A 26,527-nucleotide genomic window follows, 5' to 3' on the forward strand; every position below is an offset into this window, starting at 1 on the left:
AAAATGAGGTGATCATTTAAAATAATGTCCACAAAAGAAACTGGTACTATAGAACAGGATGAGCTGTTGGAAAGGCTGATTGCACATTGTCGGGAATCTGAATAGAGGTCTAGGATAGTAATCTTTGAATTTAAGACCTGACACTCTGATAAAGCACCTGAGTTATTGGAATGATCTCCGTTCTATTGCAGAAATGCCCAGTCTTCAAATCCTACTTAGGCTACTACAATACTTTGCTTTGCCGAAAACCTCAATCCATGTACTGTATACAGTTGAATTCTTAATAGATTTTCTATCATTAATCATGTAAAATCAGTTTTCTGATTCAGTTTTCCGAAAATTGTATATATCTATATTCAGGACTTTACTGTGTCGCTCCTGCAATATAGAGACATTTCATTATAGTAGCAGATTCAATGTATTCAGCTGCTCTTTGCATGGAATTTGACATCAGCGTGATATCACTTGTTTTGCTGAAGTTTAAGAGCCACGGTGGGGGTAGAAACAAGGTCTTTGCTAGAAGCATGTGGGCAAAGAATATGTATGCCAAGTCATAGCAAGAAATGAAGCATTACATCACAAAGGAAATCCCCTTTTTACATTATTGCATGAAACTATCTTCAAATTGCGTCCAGTTTCACAAGTATGTCAAATACTGCAGCTGTACTGTCATATGAAATCCTAAATACATTATGTATATCTGTTTAGAGTTGAAATGATGTAAGATACGGGAACTGCATGGAAAATTAACATTTATTTAGATTTAGAAATGTAGTCTTAAATTTGGGTCAACTGTTTTTTTTTTATTTTTGGGTTTTTTTTTTTTTTTTGTTCTTAATGTGCTGATAAATAAACAGTTTAAATTGTGCTAGTCAGTTACCCTCTCAAGACTAGAAAGACCATCCGTCCTTCTGATCAAGTTAATGAAGTTTGAATTACGCTGAGACTGAAAACTAGGTGTATACAAATTCAAAGGCTTTTATATTCAAGAAAGTTTGAAATGTTAGCTATAGTTTTGAGGTATATGTTTTCTGTGTTGTGTAGAGCACTGCATTGCGTTGCTGGTATATGTGACTGAGTATTGCCATTTCTAAATTTAACCTATTTATGAATTTGTTCCTTGTTATCAGTAGAGTTATCTATTGTTTACATTGTTACTAAGGACAATAAATCTGTCACTTGAAGTAGTGCTGAGTTTTTAAGGAGATAAACAATATTACGTGTTTCAAAATTGAAATTCAATTGGCTGAAGGGTTGGCAAAAGTTGAGTTGAGTTCTTGGCACTGCATAAATATACTCCTTCTCTCTTAAGAGAGAGCAAGAAATGGGATTCTTAAAGAAACAGTCGGCATTTGGGAATGATGCTGACAAGAATGAAAGTAAAAAGGCAATGATATTTAACACTCCAAGCAAATCTAGTACATGTACTGGTTGCCATCTGAAAGCTGTCCACTAGAAGTTCAAAGAAATACCGTAGATGTTAGCCAAAAAAATACGTGTTTAGCAGTAAACTAATATGTGCACAGCTTTTCAATTTTAAAGCAATTGCTGTTAAGTAGATAAATAAGTTCAGCTATTATTTGTATCAACCAGATGCAAATAAGTGTAACTCTGTCTTGAATGGTGGTATTAATATCATTGTCGTTAAATACTAAAGTAATTTCTTCCCCGGGGGATTGGACTGGCATTTATTTTAATTTTCCTGTCACTCACTCAATTAATTATGAGTTTCCTTGTAGAAGTAAAATGATCCATTTGAAAGATCTTGTAAAGTCTAGGCTGGATACAAAAAGGGTTAACAAGTCCCAGTGAAATAATAATGTGTGGAAAGAAAGAAAAAAACTTACTGAACATTCTAATTTATTTTAATACCGAATTAAAATAGTTTTTTTTTTTTTTTTTTTTTTTTTTTGTTCGAGGGAAGATTTGACTGTAAGCTGTGGTCTTGGCCTGTTAACTATAAAATAATGTTAACAGCTTTATATAGAGGTATTTATTCTGGCAGTGTTAATGACTCTAAAGCATGTACTGCATGTGACTTTATTTTAAAGTTCTGCAAAAAAGAATTAACTAGACGATTGAAACTGTTGCCTGTGTTAATTCTGGTTTGTCTCAGCTGTGAGGCGTTCAAATAAGAGCTTTTAGTTTGGAAAATAGCATGCAAACTTTAAATTATAGAAGAAAAAATACCTCCACTACTTCCCCCACCCCAGAAAATGAACACTATATAGTAATTGCTTTAACCCAAACTTTAAAAATCACCCAAAACCTGTAAACCACTAGGCAGTAAATTATATAGGCTCCCCTGGTTAAGCGCTGGCTCAGCGCTGCGCAAAGTATCAAACTTATTTAAATCAGAGGAGTCGAAAATACTTATTAATGTGAACTAAATGCAGCTTTTGTAAGCAATTTTCCACAACATCTGTATGAATGGTAGCATTGTCAGAGGATGAGGTCACTGCAGAAAGACAGTGAGGTAAGAGCACAGCTGAATCGACAGGCTTCACTGCAACCTGCTGACACAGATGAGTTTTAAAGAAGCACAAACCCTTTTCTAGGATGCAGATTGAAATGACTTATTGAAGTGTCATCCAAGTGTGGTGCTCATGTTTGTTGGTGTCTATCTGTCATGAGTGCCAATCTGTCCTGAGGATAACCCAATTAAAAAAACTAAGGTATGGTAACATTTTTGTTTCTTTTCAAAATATATAAAACAATTTTATTAAAGCATTTTTTGTTTTTTGTCAGGCAGTTTTTTGCAATGCAATAATGCCTGTATTACTCTTTAGAGCAGAAGTGCAATAAAGCCAAAAAAGCAGTAATAGTTTTCTGATGTGTATTTTTTTGGAAAACTTGGAAAGTTCCAATTTCTAATTGTTATTAGCATTGAACGTTAGGAATATAAATATAAAATAAAATAATGAATACACATGTTGGATTCAGGTTATGCAATTCATGCAGTGTGTTTCTCATTTAAACCTCAAAGCTATTGTAGATGTAACAATGTAACAGTGCTTAGGCGTTTGTATTTGATTTACACACATTGTCCTATTGTGGTTATCAGGGATTGAAAATGTTTGCTTACAGAGGAGAAGGGTCTGAGAAGAGGATGGTGGTGTATTAAGTAGACTCTGAAAGCTCATGCTTGTTTATTTATCTTGTTTTTGTCCAGAAGACTTCCCAACTTTATAAGTACTGGGTTGGATTTCAGTGCTTGCAGAGAACACAGAATAGGGTTGGCTATGCTCCTGAGCCCCAGAGCCAGCTCCAGGGCCTAGAGCCGCAGCTGATCTTGCCAGTTTTAGGAGCTGAGCTCCGAGCCTGGAGCAAAGCTGGAGCTGGGTCACTGGAGTACTCTGGAGCACAAAACTGGAGCAGAGGTTCTGAAGCAGCTCCACTATTTCCTGCCTTTAAAAAATCCTCCCTAAATTATTCAGTTCCAATATTTGAAATAACAAAATAAATAAGTGTATAAAATAACTAAATGTGCACACAGAAGTACTTTAATGTACATAATATTTCTGTTGCTACAAGGAGTCATTCAAAATTATCAATGTACTCCGGTATCTGCAACCATTACCTTTTATGAAACCCAGTACAGGCATATAGAGAGGGTCCTCATAATCACACAGTAAGAGGACAGTGAGGGAGAGATTATAGCCAAATGCAATCCAAAACATACATAGGAGGCCAGGATTGAATGATAAAATAAAAGCTTGGTGAAGATTGATACAAAGTCAATGTAGTTACCATGTTCACAATGCAGTGTGTGTCTGATGGACCATTAAATGAAATGCATAATGTATATTATAGTAACATGTATCATAAGACATACTAGATACAGTGATGTAGCATATATTTAGTATACTGCTGGAATGAACAGGGTATTTTTGAAAGCCAGAAGTAAGTAGAGGACCAAAGTGGCTGTGTTGAGCTTCAGTTTTTTTATACATATAGAAATCCCACACAGTGCTATTTTTTCTATTGCTAATTTAGAAACTGTTGCCAACTTTTGGCAAGGTGGTAAATCGGTGCAAGACAAAACAGGTTGTGATTTCGTATTTATCATTTCTGTCAGCTGTGTCATTTCTGACTGATATATATATATATATATATATTCCCCTTCGAATACATGTAACTTTTTTTTTTTTCTGGCTATTAGTCCCAGCATTAAATTATATATCTGTATATATATATAGTTTTTGCTCAAAGAGCCAACTTCCCAATGTTTCATTATGTTTAACATGTCTTTGTCAAGGGAAAGTGTGTTTGAAAACAAACATTGGAGGTATTTATAAGCTTTTGATGCCATGGTAACCACACATTTATTTATCTTTTTTTTTTTAAGGTGTTTGTAATGTCATTCACTATATAGCTAATGATGTAATGATCTGCTGTTCCTTTCTATTTAACCCTTCAGGCATCATGGTATCATAGTATATTTATCCATGTATTTTCTTTTATTCTTCTATACTGTGCATTATCTAATTTTAGTTTTTCTAAAATCACAAACTTAGGTCATCCACGGTGTGTCTGTTCCTTGTAAAGCTTTGAACTTTTTTTTTTTAATTTCTTCTATTTGATAGGTGGTTCTGTATTCTTTTATATAATGATGTGATTTTATTTTGTTACATTTTATGCTGACTATACCGTATACAAGGTTGCTATCATTGCATCATGAATTTGACTGAATATTTTTTTCTTTATTTGCGAGTTTCATTTTTATCTTCACCAATATATTTTCACACTTTACATGTGCTTTTACAGTTTTCACTTTCCCTTAATGTATGTATGATCCCTTTATGCTTACTGTGGACTAAAATATCAGCCAAATTTGCATCCCTTCTAAAAGCTACAATCTGTGCTTTCGGGAATACTTTTAATTTTTTTTTCTGAATTATGAAGTTTACATAAGTCCTTCCAAACACTTTTTGTAACATCGGGTAATAATTTAGAATATGGAATTATTAATAGTACTCTCTTAACCCTCTCTTCCATTTTCTTATAATCAAGTAGTTCATTCCTATAGGGTTTGTCAACGTTTCTCAATTCTCTCTCAATAATTAGTTCTTTATACCCTCCTTCTTAAGATTTATTTTTTAATCCTGTCTCTGTTTTTTGTAGTAATTTATCAGAACAGATTTTAATAGATCCCTGATCAAGTTTAACCAAGGTGTTTAAGAATTCAGTTTCATATGTTGTCCACCTTAAATCCAACCAAATGTACAAGAGATTCTTCTCCATGTGTCCTTATTCCAAATATGTCATCCACATTTCTTATGTAGTTTACTCAATAATATTTCCTCCCATTTACCCATATATATGCTTGTAAAATGCATATACTCCTTTTTTAAATGCATTTTACACTACTGTTAACTGCATTGTATATCATTATTATTAGGCCAAGACTGAGAATTTACCTTAACAAAACAAATAATAATAATAAAGACTATAGTTCTCAAAATGTTATAACCCTCCAAGAATTATTAGACATATTATATAAACATATGTTAGCAATCAACATTTCTGGCTTTTGTATATAAACCTGCAAAACAAATATTGGGAATGCTGTACAGAAAAGTTATTGATTAATTTACCACAAAAGCTCTTCAAGATGGCCAGTGCTTTTTCTTGCAAGTTTTTAGTCTTAGTTTCATTTTTGTAAAGTTGCGTTATAAACCTACAGTAGTTAGCCATATTCAAAAAGTGATTATATTTTTGTGAATGTGGCACCCCCCCTTAATATGTGTCCCCCCACCCCCCCCCCCCCCCCCCCCCCCCCCAAAAAAAAAAAAAAAATCTACCAAATAAAAATGCTAAGTGTTTGCACAATGAACTCCTGTCCAATATATGTGAATCCTTGGCACGCCATTGTTGGATCTTGGTTCTTGATCAGTGGTACTTTGATCTGGAGCTGAGCTACCAGAGCCACTCCTGAGCCGGAGCATGGCCAACCCTAACACAGATACAGTCAAATGAATAGATAATTAAAAAGCACAGAGCAAAATTTCTCTTTACGGAAACAGAATTTTGAAGATAAATTGTTAATTTTACTGTATTTTAAATAGCAAAATCAGTACTCTAAAAAGTAGTGGTTTCAAACTGTACAATGAAACTGCATCTTAGTAGCAGGGCCGGAATAAAAAAAAAAAATTGGTAAATGATATAAGTCTTGTTGGCATTTACAGTGACCACAACGTAGACTCAATGTGACCATAATGCATATAACTGAGACAGAGACTACAGATTTGCTTTCAGTTCTGGCCATCACCCTTTGACTTGGGCCTGCTGATGTGCGCTTTGTCAGGGCCTGGTTGTTTGCTGAGTGCAGTCACTGTGAATGCTGCCAATCGATATGACTTAATTAAGGACATCAAATGGCAGTAGCAAAGTTATGTTTAACTATAGAAATCTTCAAATTTAGAGTAGAGTCCTAATGAATAAGTATTTCAGTGTCATGAGAATAGAGGTGTAAAGTTGATTGCCTTTTTTTGTCATCTGTCTTTGTCTGCCCAGTCCTCAATGTATATCTGTCCCCATCTCTGCCCCTCTATGGAACGTCATCTCTGCAGAGTTACAATACTGTATTACTCAGTAGGGAGAGCACAAATCCACCAAATAAAAAAATTGCATTTGAAATTGGATTCCACCACCAGCATATTAAATCTGCATTACAAGCAGCATGTGCACATGTACAGTTGTGTTTGATATAAGAACATACTGTGCTGAATGTGTACTGTATCATGCTCTTGGAATATTAAAAAGGCTTTCAAAAAGTTGATTTACAGTAGGAGCTTGTGTTCACAGGCTAGTGTTTCCAACTTATTCAGTGCTACTGTCCTGGGATACTTGTTCTTCCAGACCTGCATCCTGTATATGTTTTACTTTTGGTCTACAGACATTTAAAAAAAAGGCCACCTGGTAGGTAATAATGTTTTAGGTACAGAATAATAAACTAATTCAGCAAGGCACAGATATACAGGGGGACAGTCCAAGCATTCTGACACAGAATGACTCACCTGGCCAACGTCTCGGCTGCACAGCAGGGTACTCTAAGTTTAGAAATCATTCTCTGTCATTTAAAAGGCTACAATACGCTGTCATGATATCTAGTTTTCAGCAGGTCAGAGAAGTTGACTTGAATTCTGTTCTATACGATCTGTACACATCAATAAAACAGTTTTGCAGTTGTTAAGAAAACTGATTCGCAAATCATGTTTAAGTCATTAAGCTTAGTCAAGCTGAATTCAACCCTCACACTCTGTATAGCTTCTCATGGGTGGCGTACTCCTTGAGCACTTGGGGCTATAGAGAGCCATCAGTTTTGGAGCTGTCAGTTTGGGAGAAAGTTCTTTTGCTTGACAGCCTTGCCTTTTAATCCTTTGTTTTTCAGTTCCTTTTGTGCTTTTGCAGACTGCTGTTTATGTGAGTAGTTAGTATAGGTTATATGTTGATTAGGAGGTCACACGCCAGCCAGTGTCTAGTATAAGAACATTTGGGACTGGCTGGCAGATTAATTTTGTGTAAAGTAATCACCCAGGGGCATGAGTTAGTTGCTGTTTTCCCAGAATTCATTTTGACAGGGAACCGGGTGCCACAGGTATGGAAGTCCAAATAAATCCAGCTTGCAGCATAATACTGTACATTGCACTCCAATATCAGTCCTAAAGCATCAGTAGAAAAGAAATAGAAAAATAATCAAAGGGGAACCTGTATCAGGAGACAGCTGGTACTAATTTTTCACACTGTTGTCTTTAAAAATGCTGTAACTAATGCATACCATCATAATCTGCACAGAAGGTTCTGCACATTAAATAAGAGTATTCACACACTGCTTTTCCTGAATAAATAATATTATATGTCAAAAATAGGAGAGGTTTAAGATCATATATAGGTAAAACACTGTAAAACATCATCTTTTCTTAAGAAACTCTGCCTTAAAAATAGTTATTTTGCACATAGAACTGTGTAGTTGGGTCTAGCAATTTAAGAGTTCTATGGGCTACTTTGGTACCCCTTGGCTTAACATGGTGAACATGACACAAACATTGTATAGTTCTCATTGTTCCTAGCAATAAATGTTAAAAATGCCTTTCTTTTTTCATGTTAATGGCCAGGCCATAGTTAGTTAGTGACATTATTTTGTCACTGTTATGTTGGTATGCAGTGTGCTGTGTTACAAGGGCCCTTTATGAAAAGAAAACTGCACAAAATATGGTTCTGTTACAAAACACATCCATTACATTGATGCTGTGCGCATGGCTGCCAAGAGCATGAGCAAACGATTTGGAGCTGTGCACTTCTCTTGCTTTTTTTTGTGGGAAATCTGGTATATGTTCACACAGTGGTACCGGATAGGCTGAGCAATAATAATACAAGGTCTGTGATGCAGTCAAGAGTGACTGTCAGTCTATAAGTGAGGGTGTGGTGAGGGAGTAGCCAGGGTACTTGTCAAATATATATACTTAAACGCTATGTCTCTCCACCCCACACACAGCTTTCCTGCCTTTAAATTCCTATAAGAAATCATTTGAATTGCTTCAGCTCCTGGGAGGGAGGAGTTGAGACGTTGCTCATTACAGCTTTTAGGAGCAAAAGGGAAATGTAATAAAATGAGCTGATATTGGGACGGTAGGTGTGGGGCAAACTCTGTGGAAAAAAAGTCATTCGAGGGCCTGATGGAGTAAATTAATGAATCTCTTTTAAAAGTCTGGGCATCTAATTAGCCTCAGTGCATCAGAGTAGATGGGAAGCCCAGGCCCTGGGGAGAGAACTGGGAGAAATATTACCAGGGAACAAATTCACAAGGCTGATTTATTTGGTAATTATAAGCTCCATTTACACACACACACACACACACACACACACACACACACACACACACACACACACACACACACATATATTAATGTGCAAAGTGATTTTAATGAAAATTAAAAATGTCTGTTCTTTACACTGTAAAACTTCAACTTAAGGATTTCAACACTAATTTGTTAACTGAGCTCCAGACAGTATAACTTTCCTACACTATATGTGTAAGAAATGGTTGTCTATACCAGTGGAGAAAAACAGAGCTGAGGCTTTAAACCCTGGGGGCAAAAAGAGGCCCGTTGCAGTTGCCAGAGCTGGGACTGCAAAAGTTTAATTCCTGTAAAAAAAAGGCACACCATTAAAACATTGAAAAGTCAAGTTGAAACTAGTTAACATGAATTGAAAAGTGTCTCTGTGTTGTGGACTTGCAGAACTTGCAGCCCTGTAAAAGGTAATAGATTGTGTGTGAGGGAAAATCTTTCATCAAGGTTGTGCAATATTTTACTGCTTGACTGTTTTATTATAATACTACAGTAACATACAGGTCCAGGTATGCCTAAGTATGAATATTTAAGATGAACTGTCAAAATTTGATTAACTTTCATATATATATATATATATATATATATATATATATATATATATATATATATATATATATATATGTATGTATGTATGTATGTATGTATGTATATATACACAGTACTGTGCAAAAGTTTTAGGCAGGTGTGAAAAAATGCTGTAAAGTAAGAATGCTTTCAAAAATAAACATGTTAATAGATTATATTTATCAATTAACTAAATGCAAAGTGAGTGAACAGAAGAAAAATCTAAATCAAATCCATATTTGGTGTGACCACCATTTGCCTTCAAAACAGCATCAATTCTTCTAGGTCTATACCCACTAGCAGCCAATTCACTTTGAATATCTTTGACAGTCAATCTCGGATTGTTATTAACCTTCCTCACCATTCTTCTACTTGTTCTTGGTGAAAGAACCTTCTTTCTTACAGACCCAGGGAGCATTGTGACAGAACCATGAGTCTTGTACTTCTTCATAATAGAAACAATAGTTGAAATTGGGATACTCAAATGCTTGGAAATCTTCTTGTATCCTTCTCCAGCTTTGACAATAAATCATGTTCTGCCCAAGGTCTTCAGATAGATCTCTACTTGTTCCCCATATTGACTTATTGGTGATGATGGCAATTCTCCTAACCCTTTTATACTCTCTAAAAATGTTCACCTACAATCCAGCATTTTCTAGACTTTTCTAGAATTAGGTTTTGCATTATCATATTGACATTTCTAGCACCTTGTAGACAGTACTATCATAGCATCAAAGGGTATGAATACTTTTTAATTAGCATTTTTGGAGTTTTGCAAAAAAATTGCTACAAAAGATTTTTCCTAAAATTCTGTGTTTGAAACATTTCTAGAAATTATAAATTTCCATTGGGGTATATAAACTTTTGACTACAACTATGTGTGTGTGTGTGTGTGTGTGTGTGTGTGTGTGTGTGTGTATAGATAGATAGATAGATAGATAGATAGATAGATAGATAGATAGATAGATAGATAGATAGTTTCAGATGAAACTGAGGTCCTATTGTAAGTGACTCTGCAACAGCAGTTGTTTTATATGCTAAATTACTAAATAATAATAACAGCATATGTATTATGTTGCTTTTGTCAAGTCCAACTACTTGACAAAACCACCATCTCACCCAGAAATTAATAACCATATGTATTAATGCCATATGCTGCATAATATTAATATCTGATATGAGTTAACATTAGGTGTGGTTCAGGGATAGATGGGTATTCCACTACCTCATCTCTTACAGCTGACAACAGCAAACAACCTTCAGAAGTTTGAATGGAGTTGTCGTGAGCTTTAACACCTGGTATAAGGAGTATTCTAAATTGTTAAATGCAAGTAAGATAATGTATGCATGTTATCATACAAATAAGTATTATAAATAGAATTACATTACTCCAGCCCCCTTCTCTCTATTAAGAGAGTGCTTTCAGCTGCAGTCAGTGCATAATGATTGCTTTTCACTTTGAGCAGGCAGTGTCTTCATAGAGGTTTGATGAGGGGGTGAGAGGGCAGTGCAGTAAGGAGAGTTCAGTAAATTCCTGTGCCCTTGTTGCTGTCCTGCTTCCTTGTAGGTCCTCACATTCTGCGGTGTCATTTTATCACATCTGTGCCATAATGTACTTTGGCATATACAAAGCTACTTTGGCTGTATATAAAAGTCAGTTCCTTCATTAAAATGCCATGACTCAAGAGGAAATATAAAAACCTTATTAGTAATTACAGAGCTTTACTGTTGATTGTTTTACTCTGAAAACAAGGCTAGATTGTCCATCCCTGGCCCCCTTTCAGCTGCACCACTAATTTACTGGGATGCTTGGATAAGTTCCACCTGATTTAACATGTGGGAACCAGACAGCGGGTTCAAAAGTCATCATTTACATGATTGGGAAGAACTAAAGGAAACCATTAATACTGATATATTAACTTTAAAAAGGTAGTGCACGATTCTAGCATGGTACCTTTTGCATGCTTAAAGGAGAAAAAAATCAGATTTGCAAACAGCAATGTGAAAACTTATAAATATTTAGTTTTAAAGTCTGAGTTTGTGGTTGAGACATGTGTGATTAAAAATAATACATTTAAAAGCGATACTTTATATCACCTAACTAATATTTATTGTCTCATACATTTGATCTGTATGATTCTCTTTTGTTTCTGCATACAGCTCGTTGTTATGTTTTAACTATACCAGCAAGTAAATTGTTCTGAAAAGGCTTGTCAAGTCCAGCTTGCGTTTTTCATGGTAGGCCAGCTGTAATAGGACTGGGGTTGGCACAGGTTGGTCTGTGACCACGCATTGTAGCCTCGACTGATAAATAAGCAGGCTAATTGAATTTACAAACAGATTGCTCTTCACTGCCAGCTGGACCTTTATCAAAATGTGTGATAAATGACTGCCCGCCAGGCTAGACCTCAAGCTTGTACAAAGTATCTGAACAACCCCCACCCTTTTGCTTAGCGCTCCCTCCATCCCCCAATGTACTGGCAAAGTGCCAGTGCAACCAACCCTGAGACAAGCTTGTTTTTCTGTGCTGATAATGTGTTATTAAGTTACTAGACTGTGGTTGATGTTAAAATCCCACGCTTTTCTGTGGGAAAGAGAGATTGTTTGCTCTGATTCTGGGGTTGGGTGCTGCTGAGTGTGTGCTTACAGCATTCGAGATGTTAGGTGGAGGTGTGACGACTTTTGTCTTTGATGCACTCTAGAATCAGCTCACTAATAGAATAACGTTACTACTTCATGCTGAGTTGCTGTCTTTTTGGCTTTGTGTATGGTTTTTAAATAGTGTGTAACAGCAGGAGAGCACTTTGATTATTAACCATAAAAGTTAATTGTTAGAAGACCAGCAAAACCTGCCTTATCAGTGCACTATGTGTTAAGTATAATATGCTGTAGTGTGGATATAATACTCCATACAATAGTGAATAGATATAAAACAAGACTAAAGCTATTAGTATGTCCATTGTCAGTTGACTATACAGGCAGTACTGCTTGACAGAGATTTCAGAATTTAGATGGAGATTACAATACAAAGAGATGAATACAATACATAGAGAAAGATTGATAAAAAAAAAAAAAAGAAAGTAAATCAGTTAATAAAATAAATAAGGTACAGGTTCCAAATGTGTGAAATCAACTAAACTAATAACGTTGTAGTTTTTCCTCAAAGTATGAGATATGATGTATTTCTTCACTGCATTCCAGTTGTACGGTCTCAATGGACTGAACGAGGGGATACGTATTTCAAAACATTGCAGAACAAGACAGTGCTGATTGTATTTTAATTTTTTCTTTGTTTGCAATTAACCTAAAGGCGTAATCTGGTTATGGATTTCATAAGGTTACCATAAAAATAAATAAGTAATGCAACTGCCAGACACATTAGATAAATGATAAGCACTATGTTATGTGCTGTTTCAAAAGGCTATATTTTCTAATTGGCAGATCTAAATCATTCATGAATGATAGAGAGAAAGGGCGTCTGTAATGTGAAGTAAAGAGCACTCTACTCCAGCACAGCATCGTTTAAAAAGACTCCAGGGCAGGGTGATTGCACTGCTGCACTGGGAGAGAGGATGAGGTAGATAGCTGGTCTGTGACCAGGCCTGCGAGCCAGGGCAGCTGGCCACCACTCCCATAGGGATACTGAATGTAGAGCTTGTTAAATATATGGACCCCTTGGAAATGGCTTGCCTTGACTGAAACCAGCTGTGTGTCAGGCCTCTTGCTCTCACTGTCCTCATCTGCTGTATAAACCAATGAATATACAAAAGAGAACTGTGGAAACACTTTATTCTCCATTAATATGGATGTCTTCTTCAGAATGTTATTAGCTTACAGTGTGTGTGTGTGTGTGTGTGTGTGTGTGTGTGTGTGTGTGTGTGTGTGTGTGTGTGTGTGTGTGTGTGTTTGTGTATGTGTATGTGTATATATACACACACACACACACACACACACAGAGCAAACCTCTTCAAGATATTTTTTCTTAAAGTACTTCTTCTGTGACCCATTTCTGAGATGCTGAAGACCTTTAATAGGAATGGTTTGATATTTTAAAGAAGTTGGAAAATTTCTTATTTTAAAAGTGTGTTCTTTAAAATTGATTTAAGTACAACACATACTGCAAGGACCATTGTTGTACCTCGTTGTGTAACCCTATTTAAGCCTACTCTCTTTTGTTTTACACATGCATGAAGTAAACAGTTCTATGCTTGGGTATTTCTTGTTTCTCATGTTCATTTTTTAACTCTAACATTTAAAACACATGTATTTCAGTGCCATATTTGTACAACTACAGTATATGACGTTCTATATAATTACACTTGAAAATGGGGGCTTTTCGCTTATAGGCAGCTTTCAGTTAATGACAACTTTTTGCTTGGAACCGAGAGATTGTTAATAAGGTGCATCTACTGTATTATAAACAAGTGTTTAGTAACTGCCTACTTTAAATGCAGCAGTCAGCTTCCTGGATCCCACAATTCAAGCCTAACTGATTGTCCTGTCTGGCTGATATTAAAGCAATTCAGAAAGAGAAAAATGCCATGTATGCAATTGAAAGTGCCACGTAATTAACTTTTAGTCACTGGATTCAATTAAACTGATATATATATATATATATATAAAACTGCTTTACTTTTTTTTTTTTTATTAACGGTGAACCTGGTGCACTGATCTTGCTACAGAGTCCAGTCTAATGTGGACAAATCTCTTTGGAATGATCTTCAGTGGCAATGCTGGGCACTGCAATGGCAAGAATATATTAATTAATAATGGCAGCACCTGCAGCTGCATCGTTGAATCGTACCACCACTGTAACATTTTCTTATTATCAATGACGATTATCAATGACAATATCATGTCAGTTCCAGAGCCTTTATTTGGACAAATATGCAAATTGTTCAATGATGCTGCCTACCAATGGTGTCGCTAGGGTTACTGCAGGAAAATACACTGGTTTAATATCACAGTACCCCAGCTGTATTTTTTAAAATTATTTCTACACAGGGCAACCATGGTTTATAAATTAAAATATATTAGTAATAACATACGTTATTTGTTTTCTTTACCCTTTCAGAGGCTGAAGGCAGCCCTGTCACATCACCCGGCAACTATGCCCAACGGAAATATGAACACAATGGGTCACATGATGGAAATGATGTCAGCTCGACAGGAGCAGGCTGCTCACCACCACATGCACTCCCACCCTCACCAGCACCCATCTCTGCAGCCTCTTCACCATGCCTACCAGCAGCACCACCACCATGCTCACCCGCCACCCCAACACCAGCACCAGCACCAGCACCAGCACCAGCAGCAGCAGCAGCAGCAGAGCCACACTCACCACCACTCACACCCGCCACCACACCTGCATCACCACCAGACCTCCCCGCACCAGCAAATCCAGTCCCAGGTACTCGCCAACAGACAGGCCGGTCTTGCTCCACAGGGCTGCCCATGAATGTTGTAACCCGCATGAGTATTAGAACAAGCTTATGTGATTTCTCTTTTTAAATGTGTATACTATTGCATGAAGGGAAACTTAAATTAAATCCATTAGAGTTGCTATGTTTGGGTTTTTTTTGTATTTAAATGTGTTTTTTTTGTTGGTTTCTTTGTTTGTTTTTTATGATGTTTGCATGCTGTATCAGGCTTGTAAAGGCGAATAAAGGCTGAGCAAATATTAACCAAATACTGTAGGAAAGTCAAATAGAAATAATTCCCCAGCGGGTCTCCGAGTGGCTCATCCAGTTAAAGCGCTGCCGCTGGGAGCGCAGGCTGTGTAAAGAGGCTGAACTTTGCTGGGGACTCCCGGGGTGGGTGATGGGAAACCTACAGGGACTCTTTCTCCTCATCACGAAACAGCAAACCCTACTGGCCAGACACCAAGCACGTTCAGAGTGGATAAGAAGCAGGGCTGATCTCTGTTCTCTGGGATCGGTAGCCCGATCTGCTCTGGATTGCTAGGCATAAAAGCAATTCTGGCTTTAGGCTTGTGAGATCGGAGGTCGCTCACACGCCCTCAGAATGCCTGTGCTGTGTGGGGACATTCGAAGTTGGGGGAAGAAATAAATAAAAATAATAATTGGTCACTGTAAATTAAAAAAAAAATAAAATCAATACAATAATAATAACCCCCAATCTGGAAATGTCTTTTTGTTTTTTTTAAGATATTTTATACGCTGTTCTAGACAAAACGAAGAGTCTGTTTTATTTTATTATGTTTACATGCCTAGACACAGCATGAAAACGTCACACAACCCATTTAAATGCATACAATTTCCATTTACAGCTTATTAGGCCACTTCAGTGCATTTATAAAAAAAAGTTTTAATTAATGTGTGATTGACTCAGACCTTTTGAGAAATTGAAGGACATATTTGGAATAATTCAATTGTTTCTAAAAAAAAAAAGAGAGACAATTGAATTAAATTTTAAGAAGTTTAAAAGTTCATCAAATGTATGAATCTGATATGTTAGATAAACAGAGTTTTGTTATCTTTGTATTCTCTGTAATTAAATGTAAGTATTGGAGCAGAAGTAATCATCAGAATCATCCACCTAAGTAAATACAAGTCCAAGACCAAAAAACAAAAAATATTGATATATTAAAAAAAAAACTGTAAAAAGTTTAATTTCGCACATATCTCAATATAATCTTAATGTTCTCACATTGCTTATTAGCATAGATCTAGAAGCACTGTACTATTTTTTTTTTGGCACACTAACCTTCATTTGAATTGCTATGTAGCACTTACCACCTGTAATCACATTTCATTTTTTTGTGTGTAATTCAACTTAATTTTGACTGCAATATTTTAAATGATTGGAATGCTCAAATGACCAGCAGTCACGCATGGGCCCATAGTTCCCAGGGTTTTCAGAAATAAAGATAGTGCTCAAGAATGCCTGTTGAGATGGTGAAGAGATGGTGATTAGAGAGAAATACTGCCTTGCTCGTTAGAGGTTTGGTAGGGTCTACAGCATGTGGTGCTCTGATCTCCCTTTTGGGTGTAGTTCCCCATAAAAATTGAATAACTCCGCTAACTGTCTATTTATGGGATGTTAGTATTTTATAATTTTGTTTTAAGTATTTTAGCATGATTAAAAAATAAAAAAATTTAAAGGAATGTATCTAAGACCCAATTAATTTAGTAGGAGTACCCACCTCAGTGGCTATTAACATAAATATTAAAATGTTATTTATTTAGCATGCCTGCGGACAAAAGAAGTTAGATTAAAGACAAAGATGACAAACTGATATAAGAGAATATACAAACATAAGAGCACTCGTGGCATGAACTCGTTCCTTTTATTAGTAAAACTATAGAAAACATGTAGACCGTTTGTGTTTTTTTTAAGTGTGTTGCAGTTGCTTCACTAGACCATAGACAGTGTATTGTCATGTTTTGTTTTATTTTCTTTCAAAATCTTTCAAGTGGTAACTAGCACTTAATGTTTTGGACTCCTGCCATCTTTGACTTAGTGCCAAAACGTCTGCGGACTGGGGGGTTGGGTGTAATAGGAGGGAGAAGGGGAATTAATTTGTTTTGCCAGTCTGCTCTCTCTCTCTCTCTCTCTCTCTCTCTCTCTCTCTCTCTCTCTCTCTCTCTCTCTCTCTCTCTCTCTCTCTCTCTCTCCATATATTCTGCAACATCGTCACTAATTGAACTAATAACTGCATTTGATGTGTGATAGGTATCACCTGCAGCCCAGCAAATGCAGGCAAGCCAGACATTACAGTCGCCCCAACCCACTGGAGGCCGTAGGAGGAGGGTGGTGGATGAAGACCCAGACGAAAGGAGACGGAAATTTCTAGAAAGGAACCGAGCTGCCGCCACACGTTGCAGACAGAAGAGGAAAGTGTGGGTGATTTCACTGGAAAAAAAAGCAGAAGAACTAACTCAGACAAACATGCAGCTTCAGGTATGGAGCTATACAATGCGCCACTTTACCAAACCAGTGTTGACACAGGCGAGTTAATTCAGAGGGTATATTGCTTTCCACTTAATGAACAGCCTCTGCAGGGTTTGGCTCAGCACAGAGGTACCAAGGAACCTTTGAAACCCTCTAGGAGCCCGAAAGTTTCAATAGGTTCTTCCCCTCTCTGAGACTGAGCTGCCTTGATTAATTTCATACATTACAAGGGCTACAGGCCCATTATAATGCCTGTTTCCAAGTGTTAAATGTAGGTTTCTTGGTAAGTTATATCAATAAACATTGTGTTTAATCCAAAGTAGCAGCTTCAGAACAGCAGATGATATTCTGAAACCTTTCAAATTCCGATATTCCAAAATCTTTCAAATTGCTGCACTGTTTTGTAATTCTGAAGCAAGAGTTATAAGAAATGTATAAACAGAATAACATGTGGACAGTAGTTTAAAAAAACAAAAAACAAACATAAACTGGTACATCCTGCTATCACTGTGTTATTATTGTTTCATGTTGATTTGAATTAACCCCCCTCCCCCGTGCCAGCTTTGAAATTTTATTTTATTTTATTGGAATTTGAAATAAAAAAATTGACCAGAATTATTTAAAATAATTGGTTTGGTAATTAATATGAAGGTGCTGAAAGGATGACAAGTGTAGTCGGACAATGTTTAAAAAAAAAAAAAAAACTGTCATACAAACCCAATTAAAAAAACGTAAACAATGGTCAACCAAAGTTCCTAACATGCCACTGTCTGGCCTGTAGCACCAAACAGGGGAGTTTACCCACTTTTTTTATTTACCACTACACCAATGAATTAACCCTAACCTGAGCTGTAGTTAAATGTCTTCATTGTATCTGTTTTATGTTAACACTAGAACCGCCGGGTTTATGCTACTACCTAGAGCCACCAGCAGTAGTCATTTTGACAGGTACATTTTAAACAGCTTTGATATGAAAATGAAATGCAAACTATCAGATACAACTCAAAAGATGTATTTATGAACATCATGTCTAACATTTGCATAGCAGAAACACCGTATTTAAATGAAAAAATTAATTTATTTTCAAAATTAGCGCATATAATGCATGACGTAAAAAAATGAAAAACTATAATAAAATAAACACTTCAAAAGAAGATATTATGTAAACAGATGTAAACTGCTATATGCACATGCAAAATTGTAAAAACAAAGTAATTATTTAAAAAAAAAAAATTCTTCAATTGTTTTGCTAATTACAGTGAAATAAAAATTGTCATTGGTAATATTCATTCCTTTTCCTAAGCACAATTACATCAGCCTATGTATCACATTGTCACCCAGTCTCTGGCCAGCTGGGAGAGTTTCATCTTTGCACAGGTAGGGGTAGAGTCCGCTGCCAGCCAAAACTTGATCCCAAATTTGACAGATTTGTTTGACATGTATTGTGTCCAATGACACCATGCTTTTCTCGGAAACAGCTGCTTGTCCATGTATTGTTTTATGTTTAACTTGAAACAAGCAATGCTGTTTTCAGTGAAGTCGTTACAAATTCCTGCTGCCAATGCAAATATATCTGTAGTTGCTCTCAAACCAAAACACAAAAATATCAAGATTTCTTGAAAAATTCTTGTAATAGTAATATTATAAGACAGCAGACAGCAATATGTTCACGTAGACATCCAGACGGCAGCTCTCCAAGGAATTGATTACATTACAATAGAGATTTGGATAACACATATCTAGACTTCAAGAGCAATATTTTATTCAAATACATACTTCTGTAAACTCAGCGGAGGCTCTTATACGTATAATAAATAACGTATTGTAGGTTATATTGCCAATAAAAGAATGTATTGTAACATGTCGTCAAAATAACAACTTTTGGCAGTTCAAGGTAGAAGTGCTTATAACTTTTTTTTTTTTTTTGCGATTCTGACTTTCAAACACCGTCAGGATATTTAATATATGTATTTAGAAAAAGTCAAGAACAGACAACCGCGGATCCTTAACACACACAGTAATTTACATTTTAAAAGTGAAAACCGTCAAAATGACTACCGTGGCGGTTCTAGTGTTAATATTCCTCTGCTGTGTAATTTAAAACAATATTGAAAATGAAAATAAAAGACAAAGACCAAGATCATTACTGCTATCCCTTTTTAATCCTGATCAAAAATCCAGATTATTTGTCATGCCCCTTTTATATAACATATGCACGTTAATTCTTGTTTCTTGATTTGGGACAGAATATAAACTGGTAATCCAAGTCAGAATAACAGCTTTTTGAACAGTATGACTTCTGGACCAAGTACATTCCCCTCTTAGTACAGTACCACAATAGACCCAACTGTTAACAACCAAAAAGAAGGCTGCATTGTTGTCAAGGCTACTCATTGAGCCAAATAATAGTACAATGCTTTCAAAAATAGTTTAAACAGGGATGCTTAGGCAGGTTCTCTCCTCAGTTCTGTAGGTGTATGGTTCTGCTGTCTATTAAAAAGTTTTGAACTTGTCTTTTTCAGAATGAAGTCACAATGTTGAAGACCGAGGTGACACAGCTAAAGCAACTTCTGCTGACGCATAAAGACTGTCCAATCACTGCCATGCAGAAGGAGTCACAAGGCTACCTAAGTGAGTAGTAGTAGTCGTAGTAGTTGTGAACTGCAAATAATCATTTCCATTTTACCACCGAGAAGGCCTACTGTACCTGCCAAACCTTTACAGACAATGTTGCCTGGGTTTTGGAAGACTGAGACTTTTTTTTTTATAGAATCAACATGCAGCATCATCAACAGCAATCCTGTCAGCAACCAGCTGCAATTTTATGACCCAGCTCTTTTTATAGTGCTTCCTCCCTTTCAGACTCAAAGCCATCTGGGAACTGTAGTTCAAAAGTCATTGTTTACAAGCAAGGCTGACATCGAGCAGTATGGGCCCCGCAGCACTGTGTTTCTTTAAACCCTGATTAAACTATGATTGAATTTGCATTCAAATACTACATTTATAAGAATATGTCCGGCCTTGCATCCTAGGAAAGAGTGTTATTTAAATGGTCTTCATGCATGGTGCTTTCAATCTTGAAGAAAAACCCCACCCTCCAACCCAACCTTTTGCCACTAAGACATCGCTGTGCCCCTTTCATCCTCCTTGACTGGATCAATGGCCAGGGTGCCTGCACACATAGCATTCTGCAGAGGCATGCTTTGTAACATGGACTGCTACTGATTGGTCGAGGATTCATCCCACAGCAGGAGAGAAATGGGAAAATTCCACCGTTCTCTGCAGGTGAGGTGACATGAACACTGCAGCACTTTGACCTCCTCCATGTCATTTGGATTGGCTGTTTCTGGACTCGTTGTTCAATGACGGATGTGCTGTTTGTTTAATAGATAGGGTCAGCAAGGGCCACCATATTTAACAAGGAATAAGGGAGAGTAATGGAACGGTTTACTCTAGACATACAGTTAAGCTTGAGGTACCAACAAAACTAAAGATTTTTTGATACATGATGTCTACTGAAGTTTGCATGAGTGTGGCCATGTTGCAGCAAAGCTCACCATGATTTCTGATGGGGAAAAATCAGCATGAATGGGAGGGAGCATGTGGGTGGCATCGTAATACCCAATCCAAAATGTAGAGTCCTACTAGCTTGTGATTGGACAAACTAAGTCAACACTTGATATTTTTGAAAAAGTCAGAACTGAGCATTACAAACATATGCTACCGGTGATATGGACAAGTGTATCATTCTAGGTTTTTAATTTCTGTCATAAAAACACAAATAACAATTCTAAACTATATAAACAGATATCTCAAAACTGTATGCAAACCACTAAATAAAACTGCTGTTTGACAACTGGTTGTTTCAGACAGACTGGAGTAATTTGGTTTTTGTCATCCCCAGGTCCAGAGAGCAGTCCGCCGGGAAGCCCAGCCCCAGTGTGCTCCCAGCAGCAAGTCATTCAGCACAACACCATCACAACCTCCACTGCTGCCATCAGTGAAGCTGTGGGCAACTCTGTGCTGAGCCAGCTAGCCAATCACAGAACAGACATGAACCCGATTCTTTAAAAAAGAAAAAAAAAACTCTTTCAGAAAGCAAAAATGCCATCAATTCATTCAGGACTAAAGCCTGGAATCAAACTCCTTAATAGATTTATGTGTTTTTTTTAATTCAAGTTGATGTTTTGTTTTGTTTTCTACTTACAGTTACAAGGGAAATAAGCAATTAATACTATATGATATTAATCCAGGAAATGCTTTCAGTCTTCCTCTAATTTTCTGGTACAGATCTAAGGATATAAAAAGGAATATTCAAAGCCAGTGATCAGCTTCGATTTAGCCGTCTAGCATGGCATCCTGTTTACTGCAAGCTATTGGGTCAGTGTTAAACATTGCAATTTTTTACCAGCATTTGGTTGTATCCAGAGAGCGTATTGCTCTGTATACGTTTTCATGTTTGCATCGAAGGGGCTTCCTTTGGTGAACTTTTTAAACTTCATTGGCTCATTTAATCTGGCCATAGTTGAGATTTCAGACCATCCTTGTGCATTTTACACATTCTGTTGCTGATATTATTGTCTGTTGGAGTGTTTGAGCAGTTATTGGTCATGCTTGGTACAATTTTCAAAGTGATACATTTGTCTCATAGTACATACACAGTTTCACTACTACTGTGTGTGCTGTATTTGACCAGTTCATATTTTCACCAGCTGTGGTTGATCTATTGACTGTCTCTTTCATAACTTTTTCTCATGCTTTGTTTTTTGAAGATTATTTTTAAAATATCACTGTGGTAACAGGATATACTAAGGCATATTTTCAGTTTCTCTCCACACTAAAAATGGATTTTAATCTATATGTGTTAGATGTGCTTAGGTTTTTTTTTTTTTTTTTTTTTTTACTAACTACCTTACCTTTAAGTGTAAAATGTGGAAGAGGTCACAGATTTTCCAGTTTAAAAAAAAAAACAACAACAACAAAACACAATTATTGAATCTTAAAATGTAGCCATAGAAATGAAATTGCCAGTTTGCTAAATTAACAAGTTTCCTTCATGTTACACAGATTGTATGACTGAGGGCATTGGGTAAGTTATAGATTACATTACAAGTAGAAATGAAAGTTTCAGAGCTCAGATAAGCTCATTGTTATTTGAATATCCCTTCTTGTGGAGTTTGTGATCATCTCTCAATACATGGTAGATTTTCTAACTGATGTCTACAACCGCATGCCTGCAAGCCTACTTTGTGCTATGCTGTAGTGTTTGCTTACTCAGATACTGGAAACTTTTTTGAAGCTTTATGAAAATAGCATTTTTTTTTTTTAAGATATGTTTTGTATTGTAGAAATTAAATCAAACATGTTAAGATTTAAACAAATAATAATATTAAGGACCAACTGTGCAAAACACCTTACTGCTTAAATGTTATTTGAAAGACCACTGCACGGCTAACCACAATGGCTTTCCTGTTTTTTGCATCTCAGTCAGTTGTCTTTGTTGTGTGCTCTCAGGTTATATCTATGTGTGTGAGCATAGGAAGGCATGTTTTCCGGGGGTATTAGCTGCAGTAGGTACCCTGTCAGTACTAATTCATTCTTACAGTGCATCAGGAGGTCTAATCTTTAGCGTGCCTTTGCTGAACAACACTGAGGGTTTTATTAACATCATATCCAGTCAGCTTCTATGGTACATAAGCCAAATATTCAATAGCAGTCAGTAAGCGCTGTAACTTTATGTGTTACCAGGACCAAAAACATGTATAAATAGATTTCATGTATTTATTGTTTTGAAGTTTAAGAGTAATGTAATGCTAAACTAAAATACTACTGCTACTACTTTGAATAGTATTATTGTTAATAATAATAATAATAATAATAATAATAATAATAATAATAATAATAATAATAATAATAATTTACATTCCAAAGGAAAACTGGGTTGTGTGATTTGATTTTTTCAGTCTCCTGTGGGTGAAAGTTTTAAACGAACATACGGTGTGTTTTCAGAAGAGCTCTGCATCAAATAAGAAAGCAGCCTTAAATATATAATTGTTAGTGGCAGAGACCTTTAGAACAAACTTTCATGATGTCCATGATAGGTTTTATTGTTGGGGCTGGTTCCTTATCATTCGCAAACAAAAACAACAGGAGAAAGATGTTACGAACACAACCCTGCCTCTTCATCTGGAGAGTATTAGGGAGACATTTGGGTTTGTCATTATCTTCCTCATTTCTTGAAGTATTCAATATTTTCTGGCAAGCAGTATTCTGTTGCTGATATTCGCCTGCAGCTGCAGTTTACCACAGTGTTTCTCCACAGTTTTATATCAGTGCTTGAGTCTTATTTTATGAGATTCAACCTGTAATACAGACTCAAAAGCTATTTGCTGTAAGCAGGGAGCTTCTTACAGAGAAGCATTTTATAATGAGACAGAATGAATGCTGGTTCACCTCATTGTTTAACTCTAATGGATTCTGTAGTTCATGTCGTTCACAAGGCAGAAAAGTGGCAAACCATTTTTGTTTCTTGAAAACTTACAAAGCAACTTAACTTAAATTGAGTAAAATATAAAATGTACCTAAATCTAACACATCTAAAACATTTTTTTATATGTATTGTATATCACATCCAAAGATCATTTTTCACTGTACCAGTTGTCATGCCAGAATCATTTAAACTGTTATTCCTACAGATATGCAATGGTAGTAAAATACTAAGATAGAAATATGGAGGGGAAATGTATTCACGGATATCTGGTTTTGTCTACTAGTTTGCATTATTTTTGAACCACTATCTGTATTTTCAGTAAAATCTTCTGTTCAATAGGTGGCATTTGTGTGTGTGTGTGTGTGTGTGTGTGTGTGTGTGTTTATATATATATATATATATATATATATATATATATATATATATATATATATATATAGTTATATTTTGCAGTTGAAACCATAAAGTAAAGTGGTATGAGTGAAGGATTCAGTGTAGATGCATTATTGTCATCTGCTGGTCAATTAACACACATAGTATGAAGTTCTCATAGTACCCAGTTTGAATCTCTGACTGGATAGCACTGTTGGGAGCAAATTTTTGCTCTTCCAAATTGTGTATCCTTGAAAGTGTCGAACTCAACTAAAATAAAATAAATAACCTGGAAATTAAATACATTATCCACATTACCCCTTAAGATATAGCACATAATGCTATTTATCCCCTACCCGGATAAAATATTTAATTCAGGTGGTTTGCAATTTCAGTTCTACTATTATTATAATTATTGTAATTATGATTATTGTTATAGTTCTTCTTCTTCTTCTTCTTCTTCTTCTTTCTTCTTCTTCTTCTTCTTCTTCTTCTTTTCTTCTTCTTCTTCTTCTTCTTCTTTGTTTTATTAATTTAGTTTTGTAAGCAAATGTTGGATACAATCAGTTTGGCAATAGTCCAATTAGATTATAATTAGGGCGTCTGATTTTCGGTTTAAATATTTTGGGTGAATTAAATAAATTTGGGTGAATGCTTTTTTAAAAATCGGGTAGAATTATTTAATGAAAAAATCAGTTGAAAATCAGGTGGAACTATATATATATATATATATATATATATATATATATATATATATATATATATATATATCATCTTTCTTAAGAATATTAATCTTTGGGTATTTTAAAGGGTAGAAATCAGGTTTTAGTTAGAAAGAAAAAACAAATACTTAAACACAAAGTTGTCGTCAACAGTTTAAATCCCCAGCGTATGTATATTTCCACACATTGGGGTACGCAAACTTTTGACGACACCTATCTGTCCTCCCCCCCCCCCCCCTTCTCTATCTCACACACACATACTGTATATGGAGGCATTAGTCCATTCCAAACAACTTTACTCCATGCTGTTTTACAAAGAGAAAAGATCTAGTGTTATATTTAAATGCTGTTGGCTTAAACACACCCTCATAAAACAAATAACTGGGAAGAAAAGTGTGCAAAAAAAGCAAAAACCTTAAAGCTATATTGCTGTAATTTTGAAAAATCTAAAAAAATACATATATATATATATGTATGTGTGTGTGTGTGTGTGTATATATATATATATATATATATATATATATATATATATATATATATATATATATATATATATATATATATATATATTACATTACCGTCATCGGCACCAGTTCTGCTCTGCTGCATTTGAATCACAGACAACTGTGCATGTGTTTATTCATATACAGTATGTGCCTATTTGGGGAGTTTGCGAGAGACGCATGGGTGGGGGGGTGTTCTGAAATCTGGTTAAATTGGGTAAAACCTGAAAATCAGATGCCCTGGTGAAAATGAACAGTCAATTGATGCATGTTATTGTTTTATATTATATGAGATTTAAACTAAACATAAACATTTCCAAATATTGTTTTATTCCTGTAAATGATTTTAATTCTAGACAAAGGGAATATTTATTGTCAGTGTGATTTTTATGTTCCTGCAGACAGGGTCTCTATAACTGAACAGAGCTTTAATACTTAACTTTATACATATAATGTAGCAGTTCAAGTTGTGTAAATTGTTTCTAAAACTAAACATGTCATTACCCTTTAACACAGAGTCTGGCAATACTATTCAGATAAAGATTCTTACAGTTGTATGTAGCTTTTAATGCACTTTTGTCTTCTGTGAATGCAGAGGTAACAATGGCCATATGTTTGAAATCTAAGGGGTAGATGTACTGAAGTGCTGCCCCTGTCGCAATAGTCGCAGACCAGCTGCAAATGAGTCGGACATCTAGGGTGAAATGTGCTGAACAAGCGCAGTGCTGTTAGCGACTTTTTAGGGAATGCTTTGGGGCTGCACTTTTTCTTTGAGGTTCAACCTTGGATGAATATGTAATTATTGGCGTTCCTGCATAAATTCACAAAAAGTGGGTGGAGAGAGGGCAAATGAGGGTTCACAAATATTATGATGAGATGTACTTATAATTGTGACACTTACAATTGCATCAATTTGTTAAGAACTTTTGAAAGCATGTTTTAAACAGTTGCAATTGTTGCTGGCATTTCACAGTCCGCTTTTTTCCTGTGTTGCCTGTTGTGCTCAATGCATTTTTGAGGCGAACACCCAAGTAGGCTCACCTAATTTTCACAAAAGCCAGTGTGTACAAGCCTTGAAAACTAATTTTTGTGACATTTCTAATTTCC

At 35.9% G+C, this 26,527-nt stretch overlaps 1 protein-coding gene across 4 annotated transcripts in view; it reads left to right on the forward strand.

Moving 5' to 3' along the window:
- The window catches only part of creb5b (cAMP responsive element binding protein 5b), a 140,606-nt gene extending 116,407 nt beyond the window's left edge, over positions 1–24,199 (forward strand). For all 4 annotated transcript variants that reach the window (XM_041249038.1, XM_041249037.1, XM_041249036.1 and 1 more), the window contains 4 exons: positions 14,494–14,829; positions 17,115–17,342; positions 19,856–19,964; positions 21,238–24,199. In XM_041249038.1, the coding sequence (XP_041104972.1) occupies positions 14,494–14,829; positions 17,115–17,342; positions 19,856–19,964; positions 21,238–21,404 (840 nt within the window). In that variant the 3' untranslated portion in view covers positions 21,405–24,199. The remainder of the gene's footprint in view (positions 1–14,493; positions 14,830–17,114; positions 17,343–19,855; positions 19,965–21,237) is intronic.
- Positions 24,200–26,527: the final 2,328 nt, after the last annotated feature.

Source organism: Polyodon spathula, chromosome 4 (genome assembly GCF_017654505.1).
Source record: "Polyodon spathula isolate WHYD16114869_AA chromosome 4, ASM1765450v1, whole genome shotgun sequence".
NCBI lineage: Eukaryota > Metazoa > Chordata > Actinopteri > Acipenseriformes > Polyodontidae > Polyodon > Polyodon spathula.